Below are 24,794 nucleotides of genomic sequence, written 5' to 3' on the forward strand. Positions count from 1 at the left end.
ATGAACAACTGAAACATTTTTGGAAACGTTATTTTAAGGTAAAAAAACTCTTTAGTGTTGCTTTAAAGTCAGTCTAGCAGCAAAAGAACATACATTTTATGTGACATTGGGTTGTGTAGCATAAAAAATATAATATACAATTAACAACGTAAAACATTATAACAAAACATAACATACAGTATAATGCGATATGTCATGATAAACAGTAGCACGTTGATTGGCTGGAGTGGTTGTCAGTCACGAGGGCTGGGTGTCTCTCAGGCTCCGCCTACTGTTTTTTAGCTCCAGCTATTAGCTGTAGCGGCTATCACCGGCTTTTGTGGACCTTTGTTTTTTTTCTAAATCTGTTTTGTTTGTATATCTGTCGTGCGTCTTTGTGTGAAGACTGTGAGATGGTTGTGTTAAATAGCGATAGCACTGACGAGCAGGATGTAATGTAAGTGTATTTGTAGCTTGTAGCCGGTTGCTAATGATCTGATTTGTCAACGCATACACGTCAGTTGTTTATGTTAACTGGTTAAAGCCCATTAGCCGAATAATTTGCCTTTTAATATCTGTAACGTTAATTACGTTGGCTGCTTTACATAAATAAACTAATGATAGTGATGTATTTGTTTAATGCTATGTAACCTATATAGTAATTGTTAATGCCATGTTAACGTTTAACGTTTGGGGTTTAAGCTAAACTACAGTGACAAATAATTGAACTGATAAACAGTAAACATCTTACCAGTATAACAAACCATATTTTGCTTTAGAATATATGTATGTAATTTCGTGTAATTTTTTGAATCTGTGTTTTTCTGACTGTATGTGACCAGATACACCTGCGCGATATGTTTTGTTTTAGCAAAGTAACGTAAAGCTACGGCCTATTTTCAGGATAAAGTATCCATCCACCCTGAGGCCAGAACTATAAATAAATATCCAAAAGTGGGTGTCAGTTGAGAGCAGATTCATAGTTGTGTAGTTTTACCACATTAATGTACAATAACCAGCACACAATGCCAAGTTTAAATATGACATTTTACTGTTGTTGTGATACTCATACTCATAATCATTACAGTATAATACGGTATTTGTTATGGTAAATGTTTGTAAGTTGCCAAATGGCTGGAGTAGTTGTCATTCACGGGCTTAGGGTGTGTCTCAAGCCCCGCCCACTCCCTCAGTCTGAGCCCCCCAACCATATGTGTATGCTTTATGTATTTGAGCATTGGGCAGCTTATAGATATATTATAGATATAGATAATTTTTGACTACATTGGCATTGTTAGAATGTGATTTGTATTATAAGTGTATCATTTAATGCATCTTTATGGGATCTTGGATCCCGTGTGGGCCCTAGGTTGGGAACCACTGTTTTATGGACCTATGCTATTTGTGACCTGTTTAAATTGGGCTGATGTAACGTATATATATCTGTATTTGGGTCAATGACAAGACATGCATATTTTTGTACCTAGGGCCATATTTACTTTAAAAATGACTTGATACATTTAAGAAATGTCACTTTATTCTGTTAAACCTATGTAGTTCAAATACATATTTTTAATAATAAATATTAATTTATGTTTTGGTATGTCAAACTTGTAAAATGCTAGGTGAGGTGACAATTTGGATGTTTTGAAATGTCAGGGTGAGGTGGTATAAACACAGTCGTGGGTCTTTTATTAAGACGCTAACAACAATAGATATGATATCACATCATCTAGTGAACCCCAAGTGATCCTTATTGCTGAATGAAAAGATTTTAAATTTCTCAGCAATACTGAGAAATAGCTACTTTAATGTAATGGATAGACTCTGGTACACTATTGTGTCAGGTGGTACAACCAGTGTAATACTAGGGAAATGCTTTTTCCTCAAACATCTTTTAATTGTAATTAAAAATAAAATAATATGTATTTATGAACTTTAGTATCAGAGGCAAACGTTTATACTGTTATTTAAGCAGAAGCCTGTTCAATGTAAATTAGTTGCAAAAGTCAGGTGGAGCAACCAGAAAGTGAATGTCCCTACACTGTAAAAAATTCCTTGTTGCACTTAAATTTACAATTCATTTAAAGGTGGAGTGTGTAATTTTGAGATGGATCTCTTGACATAAATGCAAAATATTATACAAAACTATATGATCAGTGGTGTATAAAGCCCTTTCATAATGCACCCTTATGTTTTATTACCTTAGAATGAGACGTTTTTATCTACATACACCGAGGGTCCCCTTACATGGAAGTCACCATTTTGTGCCGCCATGTTTATACAGAAGCCCTTAACGGACAAACTTTTTTTACTAAGTTGTCTCCGACGATGAGATGTTTGTCCGGTGGTGGCTAACGTAGCTTCTCTATGTGGTTCAAAAGCGAGGGGTGAGCAGTGGACTGGGTCGTTGGTTGCAATGCGCAACCTCACCACTAGATGACGCAAAAATGTACACGCAAAATTGTTCAACTTTATTTTTATAATTTATAGCAACTCCTTACTAGTCAAGAAAGTTGAAATTAATTGTATTTTCAAATTAATTTTATTTTAAGTGCAACAAGGAATTTTTACAGTCTATGAAATAAAAATCATGATGATAAATAATTTTAATAGTTTAGCTAATAATTTTAGTTTTAATAAATTTAAACTAACATTATCTATTATTGTTATTATATTCATTTTTTTCATTATATTCTCAAATGATAGTTTTATGATAAAGTTGTTTTACTCTTTCAAACCATTTTGGGATTCTAATTTTAAATGCCACTCTCAGGTAAAGAAACAATTAGCACAATGCATAGAGCAAATAGTCAATGATTGGTTGTACCACCTGACATTTTTTGGGTGGGGCAATCAAAAATACTGTGAAAAAATAAATTGAACTGTGATGTAATTAATACAACTTTTCAAAACACATGATACCTGACTTAAAAATATGCAATAATTTAAAAAGATTTTTCGACGCTTGTTTTGTCATTGACCCATTTGTATTTTGAAAAAGCAGTTTATTAAATATGAAAACTGTTTCATTTTCAGCCTGATTGAGCCACGCTGCTCATCTCTACCCAATTCACCTGCAAAACGTGTTTCTCCAGCCAAAAAGAAGCAGTTCTTTATAAACCAGGCCATCCGTAATTCTGATCTGACCCCGAGAGCGAAGGGCAGGAAGAGTCTGAGACGACAAGAAAACAGTGAGTGCTTTTAAATATGTGAAAGTATCAATTTATTATTCAATTAATTGTTTATTACACCATCTTTTCATAAATATGAATGTTTGTAGAAGAATAATCTATATTTTGCAAAACCCTTATGATCATGTTCCTCTTAAAATCAACCTCTAAAACAAACTTTATTTATAAAATATAAAATATTATAAAATATTTTAGTGAGCAGTGTTTATAAGATGAATGCAATTATGGATGTAATACATGTAAATTATAACGTTAGGTAATAAACCACATTTCTGCGTATAGCCCGTTTTCTGGACAATCTTTTGGAACGAGATGATTGCACCAAAGAGGATGGGGAAGGGCAAGAAACAGCCTCACCCACCGTCTTCACTGAAGCCTGCACCAATGGAAACTATGTGGAGGTAAAGCAGGTCCCTTTAAGTGCCGTCAGGTTAAACGTATTTTGACATTTTCAAATCTCCATCTCTCGTGTCTCTCAGTACTGGAGTGATTTTATGAATCGTTCTGGGGAAGAGCAAGAGCGACTGTTGGCTCTGCTCGAAGAAGAAGCCCAGAGGACACACGCCACCAAGAGCCATAAAGACCAAAGAGAGGGTCTGACATTATATAATCATCCAATCCAACATTCACTTTATGTCTTTTAAGTCAGTTACTAAATAATACAATTACTGCATCAATAAGAAACCAATCAAAATTGGAAAATAGTGATTGGTTCCAAACATTCTTAAAAAGTGATATTTGCTTGTGTAGTTTTATTTAATAACTATAGCTGCCTACTTTTACCTGCTGTCAAGGTGAAGTATTTGACATGACAGCTGAGTAGCCCAGCCAAAACTCACAACATTGGTTGAAACAGAAGGTGAACATTGAAGAATTAAGGAGCATTCACACTGTGACGATAACTATATACCACACTATTGTATGTTATATTTGGCAGTAGGTTTTATCGCTCATCATGGAAACTTACAGCATGAAACGTTATTGTCATAGTTGTGGTGTGAACTTAGTTATTCTCTTAAATTTAGGATTTTTTTTAAACCGGTTGTTATTGTTCATAGTGTGAATGCTTCTTCACTATTATTAATAGTTCAGTGATATTGAAGTAAACTGTATAGTCTTGACAGTATAATTGATGCTCATTTTTTGTCCTCTAAGCAGTTAATCCCGCTTTCAGCGCTCAGGAATGTTTTCAAAGGATCGATCGAAGATTACGTGCGACGCTGAAACGCAAACACATTCCTATGGTGATTATTATTTGTTTTTTAACTTGTAATACTCCCTATATTTCCTATGCTATAATTCTAGTATCCATCTGTTCTGTTTAAGGGAGTGTTGGAGGGTCTGGAGTCTAATCTAATGGTATTCTTCATGGCACGTCCGCAATCGATTTACATTACCAAACTCGGCAGCAGGTGCACAAACCTACAGCATACAATACATCTCCTTACCACCACAGATTTATTTCACCCCTACCTACTATACATGCTTGTTGCTGGTGAAATCAAAAGCAGTTCCTGTTGTTTATTTGTGTTTTTACAGTTATGAGCGACTGCTGCTTCATGCTGTCTGCCAATATATGGATCTGACCTCTGCCAGTGAGTGACCCCACACAATATTTAAAGTGAAACACTTTGGGTGCACGAGTATGCAGTCACAGTATTTTAAAGGGGCCATGGCACATGGCAAAAGACTTTTTTAAGATGTCAAATTAATCCCCAGAGCACATATGTGAAGTTTTAGCTCAAAATACCATATAAATAATTGATTATAGCATGTCAAAATTGCCACTTTGTAGGTATGTGCAAAAAGGTGCCGTTTTGGGTGTGTCTTTTAAACTGCAAATGAGCTGATGAAATTCAAACAGTGATCACAATGATGGTGGTTTGTTGCAATTAAAACTCAATTGTGCTTTTCTCTGCACTTAATGGCAGTGCTGTGGTTGGATAGTGCAGATTAAGGGGTGGTATTATTATAATAAGAGCTCCTTATGACATCATAAGGAGAGACCAATTTTAATGTACTGGGTTGATCTTTTACACATTTTCTAGGTTGATAGAAGCACTGGGAACCCAATTATAACACTTAAACATGTAAAAAGTCAGATTAACTAGATTTAAACACAAATTGATTTTTTCAGAACAATTTTTAAAACAGCATAAACTTTGTTTTACTTATATTTGATGAAAGTTTATTATTCTTGAACCATTTCTGAAGTAATACCATTTCACTTTGAATTTTAGTCAGTAGTATTGTTATATTTTTTCCAGAACTAAAAAAATTTGTGTCATCTGCAAAAAGAACAAAACGCAAAATATTTTTTACACTTCTCAAAGATCATTGATGTATAAAATAAAAAGTCTTTGCCCTAATACAGAACCTTGTGGGACTCCACATAGAATTTTTTCACGTTTTGATACATGCCCTGCATAATAAACATACTGTTCCCTGTTTTCTTAATAACTAGCCAACCATTCTAATACAATACCCCTCATTCCATGTGAATAATTTTTTGTCCTGCCAAAAAATGCAAACACATTCCTATGGCAAAAATAACAAATCGCAAAATATTTTTTACACTTCACAAAGATCATTGATGTATAAAATAAAAAGTCTTGGCCCTAATACAGAACCTTGTGGGATTTTTTTTTTCACATTTTGATACATGTCCTGCATAATAAATACAATAAATATTACATTCTAATACACAACCCCTAATTCCATGTGAATAATAAAAGACAGATCAGCTGTACCAATTCTTTTCGAATAAACCCGACCCCCTCGCTGTGCACCACGTGGTGGAGCGAGTCACAAACAAAGTGAGACACACAAAACATTATCCCACTATTTTTTGGATAACTCGATTGACCACGTTTTGTGTTGTTTCCATTATATGCACTTATGCACCGATTCCAAACAAAACACTGATATTTGATGCAGTTTTATTTACCGCCTGCGACTCATGACCTTTTTGGGACCGCCCCATTTCAACAAAATCCAGCGTTAAACAAACACACAAGCACAAACACAGATAAACAAACTATATCCATTGTTTCCATAATGCTGGGTTCACTGGGCAGCTGAACAATCTTAAATTTCCATTGATTTCATGTCAGCTCTTGGTTGGTGCGTGTGTGCGCTTTCTGGTTAAAGTGCCCATATAAGGACTTCCACTGCACTGAAATTCACCATAAAAGAAATGAAACAAGATTCTGAAAACTTTCTGAAACTTTGGGGAGTGCATTCAGCACAGGAATACTCCGTCACACGTCCAACTGCTTTTTTGACACTTTGCTAATGTTTTGCATAAGGAATCCAACTCTTAAACAGTGTAAATAAGTCAAAATGCATGTAATAGCTTTAGACCCCCCCCCCCTTTAAGCTCTCAGCAAACATGATTGACACGCATTGTTTCTAATTGCCTGAGAAAGCATGTGCATAAACATTTGTTTTTCCGTAGGCTCTGACTGTAATGGCGCTCGGCAAACGGAAGTGGTCAACAAGCAGGAAGCATTTCTCCCTCCTGAACCGTTGCTGTCTGCCTACCTGGAGCAGCTGAACTGAACAACCTTGAATCCTGGCCAGTGTTAGTAAAAGTGCTGTTCATTTTATCTAGCAGCACCACTGCCCATCACCTGACCAGCGTGAACTTTGAAGCAACATCAAAGTCATAGGAGCTGGTTCTTTAGAAGAGACTCGCTAGAGTTATGTACTCAGTCTTGTGGTCTCTTTCATTCACTTTTTCTGATCTTTTTGAGCACCTATTAGTAGTTGTCGTTGCTACGCCTCTATTTATAAACGATCTGATTCTTTCTTATGTTTTCGATTTTTACATTTACTATCAGTGGAGTCTTTGTATATAACTGATCAATAGACAAAAATATGAATTCTTTAGATATGTAGGACGTCGTTGTGAAAATCAACTTTGGTCATTTTCATAAATTTACAATACAAAGGGTGCATCATATAAATATGCACACATACACATCACAACGCTCATAAACGTTATGCAGTTGAATTGAACTTGAATTTTAACAAAACAGTACTTGTGCTTTGCCACTCTTTGGCGTCAGGCACCTACCCACATGCACTTACAACTATGCCTTATCTGCACATGTTGTATTTGTTTTTTTGTATTTAATATATGAAAGTTTTACATCAAGACTATTATGGTTTACATAGTGTGTAGGAAGAATGTTTTATACCATCAGTAGTCCTAAAACACTTGAGCATCTCTTGAATTGGTGTTTATAACCAAAGCGTACGTGTTAAATACTTATTCTCAGGCATCAGCCTTGAATGTGGACATTTACATTAATTATTGATATTTTTGTCATAGTAGTAGTGAGTGTTACATTTTTCATGTACATGTAGGTGCATGGGTTTTATAAATGTCTGTGTGCCAGTAATTGAGTTTAATGATAATTATACTTCAGTGGCAAATTCAGAACATGAATACACACCATCAAACGCTTCATTGTGTGACGAATATGTGTACCTAAGACAAATACAATTAATATGATATGCTTTGAATAAAGATCATAGTTATTGTGTGGTTACAGTAGGAATGGAAAGGACACGTGAAAATAAACATGTTCATGCTTGATATCACTTGACTGCTTTTCTTACTGGTGTCAGAAGACTAATAACTGTACTAATTCTATGGTGTACGGTTTTTATAGCCGTAGCTGTCAATGGTTGGGTGTGGTATATCTGACTTATGCACTTCCACTTACATACCGTTATGCACTTACGTGGAATTTATGTCCTATTAATGGGATAAAGACGATTGGAGTCGTAACAATGCATTGATGTGTTATATTACAGTATGTATAATTAGCTGTTACTTTAATGACCATTTGAGTGGTAACGCCCTTTCATAAACATGATGCTATATGATGGTAATACCGAACAATTATCTTATTGCAATAGCACATCATTGCCATGTTAATATTGGTGGAGCACTTTTTAATCTGTAATGCATAAAACAATTCATATGATTTTGAAATATGACTTAAATTATTACATTTATAATTATTACCTGACTTCAGAAACAGTTCAGAGGTGTGTTCTATTGGAGAAACTCTATAATTCTTATAGCTCTTTTTTGTAAAGTAATTAAAGGCATTAAATTTGTGTCATATGCCCCGTACTTCCAAACAATACATAAAATATGGTAAAATTAATGAACAATACAAAGTTCGCATTGCAGCGTAGTTTAACATATACTTAATTTTACTCAAAACAAAAAGGACTTTACAAACTTTCTTTTTTACATAAGAGATATGTGGCTTCCATTTTAATTTCTCATCTATGAGAAGCCCCAAAACCTTAAATTATAAACTCTTTCAATATTAGTTCCCTTTTTAAAATTTTTTTTTTGTTTTACTTAATTTTGATGAAAGTTTATTATTCTTGAACCATTTCTGAAGTAATACCATTTCACTTTGAATTTTAGTCAGTAGTATTGTTATATTTTTTCCAGAACAAAAAAATTTGTGTCATCTGCAAAAAGAACACAACACAATATAAAAGAAAAAGTCTTGGCCCTAATACAGAACCTTGTGGGACTCCACATAGAACTTTTTCACGTTTTGATACATGTCCTGCATAATAAATATACTGTTCCCTGTTTTCTTAATAACTAGCTAACCATTCTAATACAATACCCCTAATTTCATGTGAATAATTTTTGTCCTCTGTCCTCATTTGAGTGGTAACGCCCTTTCATAAACATGATGCTATCAGATGGAAATACCGAACAATTATCTTATTGCAATAGCATAGTTATTGGTACATCATTGCTAGTGCTGCACAATTAATCGCATTGCAATCGCAATCGTGATGTCAGCCTGTGCGATAATATGACAGCAAAATGTTGCAATTATATTAAATAAATAAATGTGTGGACTTGTTAACACAAACTTTCTGATAACAGTTTGATGATTTTCCTTGATGTTTAAAAAAAAGAAAGAAAAACGAACAAAAAAGGCAGTGCACGTGTGGCATGCACGTGTGTGGTGTGCGTCGTCACTTATACCAGAGCGAAGATGGATGCAGAGGAGGTTGACAGTGATCTGGTAGCTAAAAAAAACCTCTATGTCTGTTGTATGGCGGTATTTTGGATTTAGGATTACTGACACTGAGCAGTTGCTACATCACGTGGCAATATGAAAACATTTCTACTTTTACAAATACACATTTTAGCTAAACTGTGTGTGGATTTTCCTTAAAACCCATCAAGTTGACTCATGATACCATTTAGTATAATCGCACATCGCAATATTAGCATCAATAACCGCAATGGGAAAAATCACCCAAATCGTGCAGCCCTAATCATTGCCATGTTAATATTGGTGGAGGACATTTTAATCTGTAATGCATAAAACAATTGAAATATGACTTAAATGATTACATTTATCATTATTTACTTTATAATTATGAAAATAATATAATGCTGGCTGCTATACTTTAAGCCGTACACTGTCAGACAAAAAATGGTCCCCAGCTGTCAGTACCCTTTAATAAGTTCCTTATATTTACTATGTATACATTTGGTGGCACCAATATGTATATTTATATTTACTATGATACAGACTCATAATCTCTAAAACCAACAGACTGAAAAACAGTTTCTTCCCCCAGGCAGCTAAATGTTGAAATACATAACTCTTCTACAACCCACAGGACACGCGTAACAATAATATCCTACTACACTTAAAATTTTTGCACTATTTTACTATGTTTACATTTTTCACTATGTTTTGTTTTAGTGTGTATATTGTTCATATTCATATAATATATTGTTTATTGTCCAAATTTTGCATTGTTATTTTATATCTTATGTCTGATATTATTCTGAAGAGCAGCTAAACAGTTTTTAATTGTTTATGAACAAATTAACAAAAAAAGTAATTTTACATAGAGATGTGTATTTTTTAAAGAGTACTGCCCCAGTGACCACTAGGGACCATTTTTCACCTTTTTTTAAATGTATGATTTTATCTATTAAACTATAACATTTTAATTAACATTTGCTACTGTACTGTACATCCATTGGATTATCATTTGAAAACTTTACAAGCCTATTTCTTAATTTTTTTTTTTCATGGGTTAAAATGTATTTATGACATCTTAACCCTGCTGAAAAAAAACAATAAAACCATTACAGAAATTTCTAATGGTTTTATCGGGATTTATTGGTTCTCATGGAATATGGCCCAAAACACACTACCGTGTATTGTTTTTTGTTGGTCTCTATCTAATGGTATGTATTGGTTCTATTGGTTCTATGTATTGGTTCTAATGGAATATGGCCCGAAACACACTACAGTGTAGTGGTTTTAATGGTAAAGGTGAATGGTTCCTATTGGTATTTTAATGGAAACCATTCGAATTTTCTGTAATGGTTTTACTGTTTTTTTTTCAGCAGGGAAAATAAGCTTGGTGTATCGTATGGTCATGTATACATTTTAGGTGTGGCTTTGTCCAAATATGTATACAGTAAATGCAATACTTTGTCAGTCCAGTAGATGGAAACCCAATGCTGTTCGGAGTACGTTGTGTACTTTACACAGAACCCAACACATCATGTCAGTTCTTAGAAATGGCCTACACTTGTAACATATGACATTTATAAAGCATGCGTTATCATTCAATGTATATGCAAGTATAATCAACCTAAATAAAATATACATATTGCATCAAAAGTGGTGTTTGTTTCATCTCGTATCTTTTGTTCATGTAAAGTTTGCTTATTACACACGATACACCCATACTAATAGGCTAGTTATTGGGTGTTTATAAATATGCTTTTCACTTTCACCTTTTAAATTCCCCTGTTAACTAAACTAGATTATCAAATTTTTTACTTTAACATAATCGGAATTAGTTAATAATCTTCAATTTTTGGCAACACTGCTGGTTGTTTTATTACTGATTAGCAATGATACATAGGTCTGTGTATATGTTTGCAAGAGAACACCAGCAGCAACAACACACATAGAAGGGAAGAGCTTGTGGCAGGGAACGTCGCCCAATGTATACATCGCACCATATAGCGTACGTACGTATAGCTCTCGTCCGACGGGGGTCTACGGACTCCGTGTGCTTTATTAAACAGATTTTAACGACCGAAGCGACTACAACACAAGTTTAGGGCCCAAAACGCGAGTTTTTGGTGTAAAGGTCATCGTAGTTTGTCAAACTCAAGGACCTTTCTGCCCTCATTACCGTTGAGTCATTTGTGGATGTTTCCTATAGAGTGGGGGAAGGCAGCCATTGATTCAGAGCTTTGGAATTTGCATCTGATTGCTATTTGTCAACCAATGGCTTAACACAGCGACCGCGGGCACCGCCTCAGATCAGACGCGCATATGATGTTACAGCCAATTTAACCTCTATATCCAAATCTAATGAGGAAGAGAGAGGTGCTTCGCAGAAGACACGGGTTGTTAAGCTAATGTACACCTTTATGTATTCGTGACTTTAGCAAATATTGACTTGAAAGAGCGCCGCGAGCGCGTCGTTTTAACGGGGAAATCGGGAATGTTCCTTCCGCTTCCCGAGAAAAAACTCAACGGAAGTTGAACTGGTGAGTGAAGTGAGTTGAAATGTGTTATCTAGATGGGGAAAAAACGCATTGTGGGATATGCTCTCGATTTAGGAGGCAGAATGAGTTTATTTACACTGTCAAGTTTGATTTAATATAGTCGTGGTCATGTTGTAATGTGTGTTGTGGTTGTAGTTAGTTTGGTTAATGATGGTTATATTGTATCTAACTGCCAGTAGAATAAACATCGCACTGAACGTAACGTTACTGTACTGAACAAACTATCGCCGGACACACGATTTATATATGCAAATTAGTCCCTTAAAACCCTTACTCAGTTTTTGTAGTGAACTTCTTGGATGTGGTTTTGATAGGTAAGCTATTTGTTGATTTGTTTTCATTTATTTACTTATTAACGAGGTCTGTTATCTGTAATATTTATATGTGGAAGTTGTATTTCGATTTAAGATTTTGTGACATGGAAAATTGCGCTGATATTTAAAAAAGCTAAATACATATTCTTTGATAGGACATACACGTGATAACCTATATATGCATGTATGTTTATATGTATGTATGTATGTATGTGTATAGTTATATCTCTGTATATGTATGTATGTATGTATGTGTGTATGTATGTATATATTTATGTACATGTGTGCGTGTGTTTGTGTATATGTTTGCTTTTATATGTGTGTGTGAAATTCCAAGTAAATACATTTGTCAAAAATATAAGTCAGTTTTAAGTACATTTTATAATATAGGATATATGGACAAGAAAATATTTCAAATATCTGTATGTGAGTGTACATATACGTTCTATAGCTTTCAATGTGCTTTATGTCATGGCCACCTCTGAAAGGTTTAGGTCCCTATAGATTTGGAGTTCCCTGGGGTAATGCAAACCTCTTTAAAGAGCCCTGTTTAAAATGTATGTTGGTTAAGACTGATTAGATTTTATTCCCTTCGTCTTTAAGAAGCTCTTTAAAGACGGACAGACTAGACTTGTTCAGTCTCGAATAAGATGTCTGTTTCACATAAACAGGAAAGCAGATTTGTCGTAACCCTGTGTGCATGAACTACACGTGGCTTTATGTTGAAACATACCGCTGACTTGAGAACAGTTGTTTTTGGCTTATATATGCAGCCCAGCAACAGCTGGGAAATGTATTTGATTCAGTAACTGCTCGCTCCCACTAATCTTGTGTGGAATTTTTTTTCCCACAAACCAATGTGTAGGAACGACTCTTTACAATGCAAGGTTTGCATTTCTATTTGCATATATGATTCTATATGCTTAGTCATTACGTGCCTATAGGCACATGATAGGTTAATAATCCACAACATGCGAGTTGGGAAAAGAAACGTGTTTGATCTTTGCCATTATTTGGGTGCATAAAGAGAGAAAAAAAAACAGAAGAGAAAGTGCAGATTACAGTTGTTTGTGTTCAGTCTGCTTCTATTGTTTTAATGGATGGACTTTAAAAGGTTTTAAGTCATCCAGCCTTAATGAACCATGCGCTTGCCTATTATGCTCCGGTTTGTATTGTGTTGATTTAACAAACATTGTGGCTTGTTTGTCTGATGTCATGTGCATTTTGGCACAATTAAATATCTTGTGTTGTTTTATGAGACCTTATGTTAAAATGCACTTTGCCCAGAGAGAGATAGAGTACAGATATGTAAGACCTGAAGTGATGCCTGAACAATAAGTACCAAATCAAGCCGGTTTAAGCGAGAGTTCGATTGTATTCAGAAAATGATGTTCACAATAGAGTCGGCTTGCATTTCTAATCATATGCTTCAGTTTTCGCTTAGCCAGACGGCGTTATGCTCCATTAGCAAATGTAACCAACTCTAACTGTGGCTACAGCTGCGATCGCAACGAACCTGTCTGTAAGCAGATTTGCATGCCGTGTATATGGATAGATTCAATGAAGCCACAAAAAAAACCAGGGGCTATAGCGAAAGAGGAACTCCAATAATTGCTATGTGCATTTTGGATGAGTGGTTAAAATTATATGAAACCAGAACACTTTTTATATATATATTATTTTTTACTTTTTTAAATGATCTGCTTAAGACGATTAACAGAAGTGTATTTATTGCAAGGTCAGTTAACAGCATTGATTATTATTGCACAATTGTGTGTGTATCTGTATTAAGTGAGCCGTCAGCCACACCCCGTTTCTCTAGTTAATGGTATCAGTTTCGCCCACTGAAAACCAGGTCATCTGCTTAGATCCAGTTAAATGTGAAACATGCGATTTTTCTGGAAAATTACCCTATACTGGTTTATTATACAGGGACGAGATATGTTTTAACCCCCCCTCAAAAAAAAAAGATCTAACGTAACGACCGTTTGAACGTACAGACCAACCCTATACACCAACACGAACCGGTCGTTTGCCTGGGGGCCAAAGCTATCATTTTGTTTGACCAATGACAGGTCGGGGGAGAATTTGAGAAACCTGTATAGAAACCGTCATTTTGGAGTTTACACTAGCGGCACAGAAATCGCACGCTTTACGTGAGAAAAAAAAACGTGCATCACTGTTGATGCATGAACCGTGACTTAAATAGGTGACTTTGGCGCGTCCCAGGGTGAAATAAAACGGCGCATGAGGTATAAGCCGAGGTACATGGAGGAATGAGGCACTGTATCCTGTCACACCTGTTGAGATCAGACCGAAGCGACCGTATCAACCATCTTCATATCTGCAAGTTTTCAGGTTGACAGACCCTGAGCTGGCCAAACAGGTTTCGGCTTAGCTTGTTACCAGTTAATGCAGAGTGGGATCAGATATCCATCGTCACATTTGCACTGGGAACTGCTCTGTTTTTAGATGAATGTATACACGCATATCTCAATAGGGCTGTGGGCATTGCTGTACGTCAGCGAAACAAAAACCGCCATTACAAGAAAATGCAAGGCATCTATAAGGAAATAAAATATGTTTTTATACACAAACATATTTTGAATGCCGCGCTACAAACAAACAATCGGCTTAATTAAAACCAATGCAACATTCGTCGATGCATGTCAATGCGTTCAAGTTATTTGATGGGTCTATAAAAAGCCAGAGTTCATTGCTGACAGAATAACACGCTTGGGGTTGGGAGGAGGTTGTGTGGACTCGGTTGAGTGGCTTGGCTTATATTCAACTGCGCCTTTGCCAAAAGCCACATATTAAAGCGTTTCTGTGGCAGACTGCCGTTCACCTCGAGCACCTGCCAAAAACGCGATGATTTCACTGTTTGGGAGCGTGCCATGTGGGAATCCCAACCAGCTGACGTTCAGTCTTGTTTCCTTGCTTTTTTTCTTGGGAATTCCGTCTTGGGCGAGGAAGCTGTGGCCTGGAGCCACGGTTCCATGGTTGGCCATTGTGTCATTTGGTTAACAAACATTTCTGCTGTTACCCAAGCCATAAGAAGTTTGGCAGTTTGCCCTCATAGCTACAAGCCAACAAAATAAGCAAACCTGATTGCTGAATTACAATATCAGTCATCGACAATCTTTTGTGGGATGTGCATTTATACGACTGTCAGCGATTGCAAAGACTGGATTCTTCAAAGGTTGTAAGACAAAGGCGCAGCATACCCACCACTCACTCACCACTTTCATGTTCTACAAGAAACTATCAACCAACTCGTTCAGCCAGTTTTGTTTTTTAACAGCCAATGAGACTGTCACTTTAATACTGGTGGGATATCGAGCTGACCAGTATCACTCTTTGATGTCATAGATGAACCATTTTTGGCTGTATGGTTCCATAAAAAACCTTAAACATCAGTTTTTTTTTATTATTATTAAAAGAAACGAAAGATATGTTTTTTATGGCATCGCTGTTTGGAAGTCACTTTAACTGCTTGATGTTTGGTAGAAAAGGCTGAAAATTGTCTGCACTGTTTTTTTTACCCTGCGGGTGCCATTGTGAACGCAGGTCATAAAGGACAATAACAGCATTCACATGAAGATTCTGGAACACTGACGACAATAAAACTAAATGCAGACTGGAGCGTTGACATTTCATAGTCTTTACTGGCAGAGTTGGCAGAATAATAATGGGATTATAATGATGGATGTCTAAACTTTTATGATGACGCATGTTGTAACCAAAAGTGAAACCAGTTAAACAAATTTGAAAAGAGATAGGGGTCCAAAAAAGGATTTTAAAATAGTAAGAACAAAGAATATGAGGGATCAGTCTTTGATTATCTGTTAAAGATCTCTTTGAAGTCTTTGAAACCTATGAAACATTTTTTTGCTAAAAATTAGGGCTGAACATTTAATCGTTGATTCAACACTCTAAAATGTCTGGGCTATTTTTGACTCATAATGGATAAATATTGGACAGAACACATGCTGGGTTAAAAATTGACCCAATGCTGGGTTATTTTAACCCAACTGCTGGGTTATTATACCCCAACTGCTGGGTTATTATACCCCAACTGCTGGGTTATTATACCCCAACTGCTGGGTTATTATACCCCATGACTGCATAGCAACAACCCAACATTGGGTCATTTTTAACCCAGCACGGGGCAATTTTTAACCCAGCATGTGTTCTGTCCAATATTTACGCATTATGGGTAACCGAGGCATTTTTAGAGTCAAACAATTGCAAAACAAGATAATTGAGGTAAAGCAATCGTTGCGATTAAAATATAAATTGCATGCTGCTTGACCGATCTGTTTGTAAGACACTTGAAGGCACCACTGCTTTGACACATGTAGCCTATTGCAACACTTACTTAAAGGCGGGGCGCACGATTTTTGAAAAAACGCTTTGGAAAAGGAAGTTGGGCCGATTACCAAAACGCACTTGTAGCCAATCAGCAGTAAGGTGCGTGTCTACTAACTGACATCGTTGCCTGGGTTGTGTATGTGTGGGGCGGGTCTATCAAAAGAAGGTCCAGATTCTATAGGGGGGTGTTTGTTTAGGTGATTTCAAATGTCAACATTAGCTTTCAGAGATCATGGACCCTGCCTTTAAGAAAAAGGGTAAATAAATGCATGTTTTCAAAGTCACGGAGTAATCGTGTTAAATAACCGCGTTTATGATTTTTACCAAAATAACCACGATAATGTTTTTGCCCATAATCAAGCAGCCTTAATAAAATTATAATTGTTAACCCCCTTAAAGTTCCAATGTACCGTGAGATGAACACTGAATTTTTTGACCGAAAACTTAATGTCATACAACAACTCAAAAGGAAATAACTAAACATGTCACACATTTTTGGAAAGCCAAGATTCTTGTGATTTCACATGATGTAAACCCTTGTAAGATACAATCAACACAGCAGGTACAATTAGTGTCCTTTTAAAGGCATTTTTTCAGAAACGCAAAGCCATATTATGCATAGCTTTTTCGTGTACTGTGGCTTTTTGATCAGTAGGAAGTCTCCTTCAAATCACTGTGAGTTTGAGTCATTTATAACATGCATTTGAAAAAGTAACACTCGTCAAACATAATCATTTTACATATCGTCGCTGTCCGATGAAAACCATGTATGTCCATTTTGCCAATTTTTAGATTTGAACGTCTAGGTTCATTTCCGTATGCAGTATGCTTCACATATCTAAATGGCCAATGAAAAGTTGTGAAATCATGTCATCTGATTTTCACGTATATCCATTTGGTGTCAAAGCTGTCAATCACGCCGCATATCTCCCGCCCTGTGGAAGGATGTCGCCGGTCTTGTGAAGTTTCATTGAAGCTCAGCACTGGATAGCCGAATAGACAGCCTGTGAGACAATATCTTTCCTTCATTGAGGTAAACGTTCCCCCCTGATGCCAGACGTACGTCTAGGAGTGACAAAATTACGGTAGGACTGTGCAAACAAAGTATCTGTCTAGCATTACTATGTCAGTGTATTGATTCATTGTCCCTTCATAGCTTGCAAGAGACATTTAATAAATGTATAATTAATATTAAATAAACTAAGCGTATTTAATAAACTAAGACGTAGGCTATTTATTAAACTGAGCGTATTCATCTGTCAATATGAAACGCGACTTGGCCATTCTAATTAATGATCGGAAGAACGCTTATCGACCACCGTTACTGTAAAATATGCACGTATGTCCATTTAAACTCAATTTTGGTCAAATGTGGATTATATCATTACACTGGCAAGAATATGGTTAAATGTAAAGATGCCATACCACGTATGACAATGCTACATTCAACTGCTTTTGAAATACAGTGTTTTTTTTCACTTCCTGAAAAGTAACCATTTTGGACATACATGAGTTTCATCGGGCAGCGACGATATTCTTATTTTATCATGAAAACCTTGAAGAACAGCGATATAAATATGCTTATAGGCATTTCCCGGAGCTACATGTGTAAGGGGGCATGCACACCAAAGCTTTTACGCTTTTATGTTTTCAATTGTGTCCAATGGAAGCTCAGAGTTTTTCAATAAAGCCAGCAGCTAGTGTGTTTTTTTTCGAACCGAGAGTTGAAAAATATTTAACTTTGCGTGAAAAGCTCAGCTTGTCATTGTCAGTTTTCACACGGTCATCCAATCACAGTGGGGAGGAGGGGTGGGACAAATATTACAACAACCAACTGGCGCATCGTACAATGACTGATAAACAAAAACCAAATCGCTCAGCTGAAGAAACAGCTGGCATTCGACGTCCTCCAGGTGTTTCAGCCGCGTTTGAAAGCTTTGGTATGCACACACATAGATGCGTATAAAGGCTAGATGTGTTACGAGCCGGCGGAGTCTCTAACGTCATCCTCTGGCAGCCATCTTACCACAGGCAGTTCGCTCACTCGTAGCATTGAGTTTAATGGTGCAGGTACTTTTAAATGACCATAACTTGCTCAATTTTCTACCAAACGGTTTGGTTTCTTACAAACGTTATTAACGTGGCTATAATTCTGGATGCTTTAACATGTTTCATGAAAATTATATTTTTTTTTGTACAAGTATGCAGTGTCATAGGTACATCTTTGACAAACCAAACCGTTTGAAAATCGGTAGAAAATGAAGCAAGTTATGGTCATTTAAAAGTACATGCTCGCGGGCGAGACATCCTTTATACATATCTATGTGCACAGTGCACACCCCCAAAATGTTTTTTCTTTTGCGACGCATATTGAGTTTCTGCACGAGAGCGCCCTCTGGATTTGTACGTAGTGGCATTCACCATAATCATTGTGAAGCACAGCAAGCAGATTGCATGATTTGTCGTTACACCCCTAGTGAGCTGAACAACGCCTATTGAAGTTATTTTGAAAATGCAGAATACTATTTTCCCCCTTTAAAAGGCCTCGGAAGATGTGTACCATATTGTGTACATTTCTAGTGCTTGGGAATAACCATTGAGGGACAATCATGTGCGATTAATCATGCAGCCCTAAATAAGACCCTCGGTTTTTCAGCAAGACTAATGAGACAAATATAGTATCGCATCTGTAGTTTTTTTTACGATTTGAAATGCACAGATTGGGATTAATAATGCAAAGCAGCTATATTTATTGCTGAGGTTAACTGTAGAGCACTTGAATTAAACATGAAATATAAAGATGATGTGTCAGCAGTGTAGCATATTACGGTTTTAAACATTTATCATGCAGAAATGTGCATTGTTGCATATTAAATCTTAAATGCCCCCTATAGGTGATATGAGGTACTGACAGAAACTCTCTGAATAAAGTATGTAGGAAACAATTATTCAGAATTGTGTAAATCACATTCAGAAAAGCTGAATCAGGCCGTTCAATCACGCTTCATCCCTGAATAAAGAAACGCTGTTCATGGGTTCAATAGCCGTAGTGTTGCTCGCAGAAATGCCAAAAACACCCACGTACCCCACACCAGCAGAATGAATGAGCGTCTGCGGCACGTCTTTTAAGACTTCCGCCCCTTGTGTTGTTGAATATTTTCTGCATTGTCTTTACTACAGTGTGAAATAGACAAAGCGGTTTGCTCGCATCCTTTCCCAGCCTTTGAAGCTATAATTTTGAGGTAAGGGCGTTTGACATCACATCCTGTTCTTAGAGTTAAGATGAAGGTGTAAAGACTTTGTTTTTGGATCGTATGCATGGTTCACTTCAGTTAAACTCGTGTCAACTTTTATGATATTAATTGTTAGAAAGAAAGTCAATATTTATAGTCAACTTAGGAATTTACTTAACCTTGTGTAAGGTAAACAGTCTCATCTCCTCTCATAACTGTGTGTGTTGATCATTATTGTGTCAGCTCACCTCAAAGGCGCAATGTCCTCACAAAAACAAAAAAAATCAGGGCCATTTGCATTTAAAAGTGTGTGGGCTGCTTTTGTCTCGCTGCCGTGAGGAAGGAAGCATCATGTATGTGAAGGCGCACGCTATTGTCATAGAAACCGAGGAAAATATGGTAGCGAGGTCACGCGATTGGCTCACCTTTGCTTGAATTCCCTGAAACATGGTTTCAAGAGGCACCTGAGCACAGCTTGAAATTCAGGGCTTAAATCCCTGCTATATTTTTTCCTCTGCCAAGCATCATCTTGTCATATTTAAATGACAAAATCGAATGTCATATTTTGAAATGGTATCATTAGAAAGTGAAGCACAGATATGGGAAGCGGCACTTTAAACACAAAAGGACACAATATTGTTTTAGCAGCCTGTCTTAATGTTTTTTTTTACATACTATTATAGTGCAGAAAGCTGTGCTAATGGTCTAAAATGATCTACACTTGGTTGAATGTTTGGTTATCAGGGCAAACTAATTAGTTAAAGGAATATTCCACTTTCATAAAAAATGTGGAATGTCCTCCAAGATGTTAATTTCTTCTCAACTGAACAAAGAAGGCACAGTTTTTCTCCATATAGTGGACTTTAGTGGGCCTCAATGGTTTACAGTTTAATTGCAGCTTTAAAGCCAAACCATTCTAACCGATGCATAAGGGTCTTATCTAACGAAAAGATGGTCATTTTCACAAAATATTACTTTTAAACCACAACTTCTCGTCTTGCACTAGTCGTGTGATGCACCAGTGGGACCTTATGTTGAAACTAGGGGTCACGCAAGACGTATGCAAAACTACCACTCCACTGAGTGTGGAGAAAGATGATCGTTCAGATGTTGTTGTATGTGGAATGATACGAATGAATGCAGGGCTCAAAATTAACTTTTTATTAGGTAGCACTGGTGCTCCCAAATTTAAAAGTTAGGAGCACAAGCAAAAATTTAGGAGCATCCATTGAAAGTGATAGGAGCACCAAACCTTCATCATCCTGAAGATTAAAAGCTTAAACAATCAAACTTCATTTTAAATTATTTGCCACACTTTTTAAACAAGCTCGCTCACTGTCTAAAACATGTAGATTCGTGGGGCCATATAAAAACATTTAATGTTATTTTGAATAATTTATTTTTAAATTCAGTTATACAATTTTATTTTCAGAAATCCCAATTGTTCCGTTGTAATTTTTCTGGATTCTGTATTTTCACTTTTCATTTTCTTTAATGGTTAATTCAAACGACAGGTTTAAACTTCACCAGCAGTTTAATGCCTTTCAGAAAATGTTCTTCTTTAAATATATAAATATACAATAAAACAAATAAAAAAACAGACCCTCTGCTTTTAAGCAAAAAAGTTTCATTCTATTTTCATTTGCACAATAGCGGAAATATGGATTGACATAACTCTCTCTTTGGCAGGGAAGTGTTTTCTCTTAATTCATAAAATGTAATAATTTATTTCTAAAATAATCAAATAAAAACAAAACAAATTAATTTTAATCAAAAAAAATTTAAAATTAAAAATTAAAAATGAAAGTACAAATCTTTTGAGTGTGATTTGTTACATAAGTAATAAAATAATGTAAAATCATAATTTTTATTTTTTTAAAACTAGATTTTACTTTAAAGTGGTAATATATTTCTGTCAACTTCATTACATTTAACAGACTTTTATTTTGATGGATTTGACCATTACATTTCTTAATTTCTCTGACAGCAGAGTATATATTGCTCTGACTTGCTATACTGAATATGAACTAAAGCACTGAGTCATCCGTGTAAAGTTTCATTGGTCTCTATGAGATGTTTGCTAATTATTTTACAGTATATGCGAACATTTCATAAAGAAATTAAAACGGGTCGTATCACAACAATCATTTGCACTCGCACAAATCCTCCCAAATATATTTTAAGGTTGCGCCAATTAAATTTCAGGGGCATATGCGAACAAAATGGTCGCAATTTTGAACCCTGTAACGTCTTTGCATTAGTTGTATGTAACACGTGGCCTTTTGACGTGAATATGTAAGGTTGCACGGGCGCGTCACATGACTAGTGCAAGACAAGAAGTTGTTGTGGAAAAGTACTTTTTATTGTATTTTTGTTAATGCTGATCTTTTTGTACTGATACACACATTGAAAACATTTGAACAAGTTTTATTTTTGAAAATCACAATTTAATATTTCATGTCCCTGAACTTTTTTTCTGTGATTAAAAAAAAATCTGTCTAATAAGTTTACCGTGAATGAATACAATATATTATCCCTTAAATGCCGCCTTGTGCAAAAAACTATAGTGCATGTGCGCACCTGCGTCAAACTGATTCTGGCTGGACAGGATTTACTGCGAGTTTTCAAAATCATGGTAATCGAACACGGTTGTAATTTTAAACGTTAATACAAACCGTCAGGACATTTATCTTGGTTAATCGTGAAACTGGTAATCGTCCCATCCCAAGATAAGACCCTTAAAAGGGCTCGTTATAGTTGTGTATAGGTCCTACGGCGTAGCCGCGACGGTGTAGGTTCCGCTTCGGTTTTCATTTATACATTACTTTTGCGTTGTCGTCAAAACAGCAACTTGTTATGTATGATTTGAGAAGACCAGCAATGATAGAAGTAAATAAACAGCGACTTTTGTTGCAGTTTGAGTTAAAGGAACACTATGTAGGATTGTGGCCAAAACTGGTACTGCAATCACAAAAATTGTGGCTAAAGCTGGTACTGCAATCACACAACTGGTGGCCAATACACAAAATGACAACATAAACATCAGTTGAGGGCTGCAACTCAACTTTTTAAATGACAATATGCTGGCCAGACCACTGTTGTGAGTGATATAAGTATTTGAAATGAAAATGATTTCTTAATGTCTAGTGACATATCAGGGTCATTTTATGATTAATTGATATAAATTTCTTACATACGGTTCCTTTAAATCACTCCTCAACTTGGCTCATCTTAAATACATTAAAACCCTGAACTTACCAGAGATGCCACGTTAAGCAATAGCTAAAATAACACAAAGACTTCTCGGTAAGATCATTTATAAGTGACAGCTGATCTCTCATAACCAGTTTGATTTGTGTTATTAATAGATGTCAGCGAGTCTTTACTCATGTGGTACACTGCATACTCTGGATGTTAACTTCCCAAACAAGGTGTTGGTTTCTATATATCAAATCAGAAATGTTAGGCAGCCCATTTGATATTTTAATAACTCGTCTTGACATCTCAAAAGTGCCGTGAAAAATGTCACCAGACCAGAACACCTCAGTTTCATGTTAAATGTATGTTTAGATCAGGATAAAGTCTGAGTAAATCTATGAAGTCATGTGCAATAGGATTTTTTTCCTCAGGGTCACATTTCAAAAGAAATCACTATTTGTACGCATTCATTGTAATGTATCGGGTTCCAGCATGTCGTGATTAAATAATAGATATCCTGAACCAGTTTAGGCTCATTGGATTGAATGTGTGCATTTTTCGGACACCTATAGGGAATCTGTATGTCGGCCAGCGTGAGTCTCATTATCAGTGTGGAATTAGACCCTAAGCGTTCCCTTTATCTCCTCTGTGTTTGCTCAGACTTCACAATCCCTCCATTTCTGTGGGTTAACCCATAAACCCCCCGCAGTTTCATTGTATGCCCGCATCGTGCTGAGCGATGAAATGTTTTATAACCTGCTTTACAGCCACAGGCATGAAATGCACGTTGTGAACGAAATAGATAGGATGTGATGTAATAGCTGTCGAATGGCACGGGTTTTTGGACATGATGTTTATAAACTAGGGAGAGGGGTGAGTGAGGGCAAAGCAGTGCTTATATAAACTTTTATCACAACAAATAAAGCCCCAAATAGCAGCAGGCACAGTGCATAGTGAACGTGTAAATTTAGTGATGCAGTCTGTGAGATGTGCCGGTGCTTTTAACGCCATCTAAAAAAAAAATGATGAAAAGAAGAAATCAAGTCTTTGTTGTAGTCGCACACTCCTGAAGTCTACACCTGATGACCTGATGAGGACACTCCCTTTATAATTAATGAAGCGTCTCTTACAGTGTAGACTCATGTCATGATGGCTGTGTTTACAGGTGCAGTGAACAGAATAAGGTGGGTCATGATGGATGGTAGATAGCATATGTTGATGGTAAATGCAAATGTTTGTAAGAGATCATTTCCCCATACTAAAAGAAAACACTGTCTGCTTTATAATAAGTCGGGTAATGAAGGACGTGCTGTGTATGTGTCACTTTATCATTAAATGAGATTACTGCTGTTATTTCTAGCAATGTTTTTTTTCTATCATAGTTCATCTGGTTCATCTTTTATATCAGTTCAACAATAAGAGTTTTTTTGCTGCTCCGGTTGGGCGAGTACTTCATATCTCGCTGCCAACATTTTGTCTGGCTCAGAGGTTTCTATGTTTTTGTTCTGCAGCATGCTTTAGATGGCCTCGATAGCAAGTAGTTTTACTAAACATTCAGATTTCTAGGAAAACACATGTCTAGGACAACCTCTAGATTTCGCACATAGATGCGTGCACATTCAAGATACGGCGGTTTAATAGGGTAGACTGAATGGAAATGTTAAACAAAAAGATAATTTGATATGTTCGTCTTGACCTAAAAACATATTTTCTTTGGCTATATATCATTATGATTTGTTTACAGCAACATTTAAGAGTTTAGTTTATTGAACTGAGTGACCTGTGAAGTGATTCTGTTAATGCTCTGTTTTCCCCTAACACCCAGATTAAGTCCAGTGTAAATTTTGTATTTACATGACCGATGATTTTGAATGAATATTAAATGTCATTTAAT

The 24,794-nt window shown here is 36.1% G+C and overlaps 2 protein-coding genes across 6 annotated transcripts in view; both read left to right on the forward strand.

Annotated features, from left to right (window-relative positions):
- The first annotated feature begins 231 nt into the window (after positions 1-231).
- r3hdm4 (R3H domain containing 4) lies at positions 232-7,781 on the forward strand. 2 transcript variants are annotated; one of them, XM_055183655.2, is made up of 8 exons: positions 232-436; positions 3,019-3,173; positions 3,456-3,574; positions 3,653-3,767; positions 4,329-4,417; positions 4,500-4,585; positions 4,713-4,768; positions 6,631-7,781. In XM_055183655.2, the coding sequence occupies exons 1-8, from the start codon at positions 393-395 to the stop codon at positions 6,732-6,734; spliced, it is 768 nt and encodes a 255-aa protein (XP_055039630.1). In that variant the 5' UTR covers positions 232-392; the 3' UTR covers positions 6,735-7,781. The 2 variants fall into 2 exon arrangements, with proteins under 2 accessions (XP_055039630.1, XP_055039631.1); XM_055183656.2 differs by having other exon boundaries at positions 233-436; positions 4,332-4,417.
- Positions 7,782-11,213: 3,432 nt separating this feature from the next.
- arid3a (AT-rich interactive domain 3A) overlaps positions 11,214-24,794 on the forward strand; it is a 47,362-nt gene continuing 33,781 nt past the window's right edge. For 2 of the 4 annotated variants that reach the window (XM_055183632.2, XM_055183635.2), the window contains exon 1: positions 11,214-11,763. The gene's annotated coding sequence lies outside the window, so the exon portion shown is untranslated. Of the gene's footprint in view, positions 11,773-11,796; positions 12,096-24,794 lie in introns of those variants that run through there. The other 2 variants (XM_055183634.2, XM_055183633.2) reach the window with 2 other exon arrangements.

Source organism: Misgurnus anguillicaudatus, chromosome 14 (genome assembly GCF_027580225.2).
Source record: "Misgurnus anguillicaudatus chromosome 14, ASM2758022v2, whole genome shotgun sequence".
Classification (NCBI taxonomy): Eukaryota; Metazoa; Chordata; class Actinopteri; order Cypriniformes; family Cobitidae; genus Misgurnus; species Misgurnus anguillicaudatus.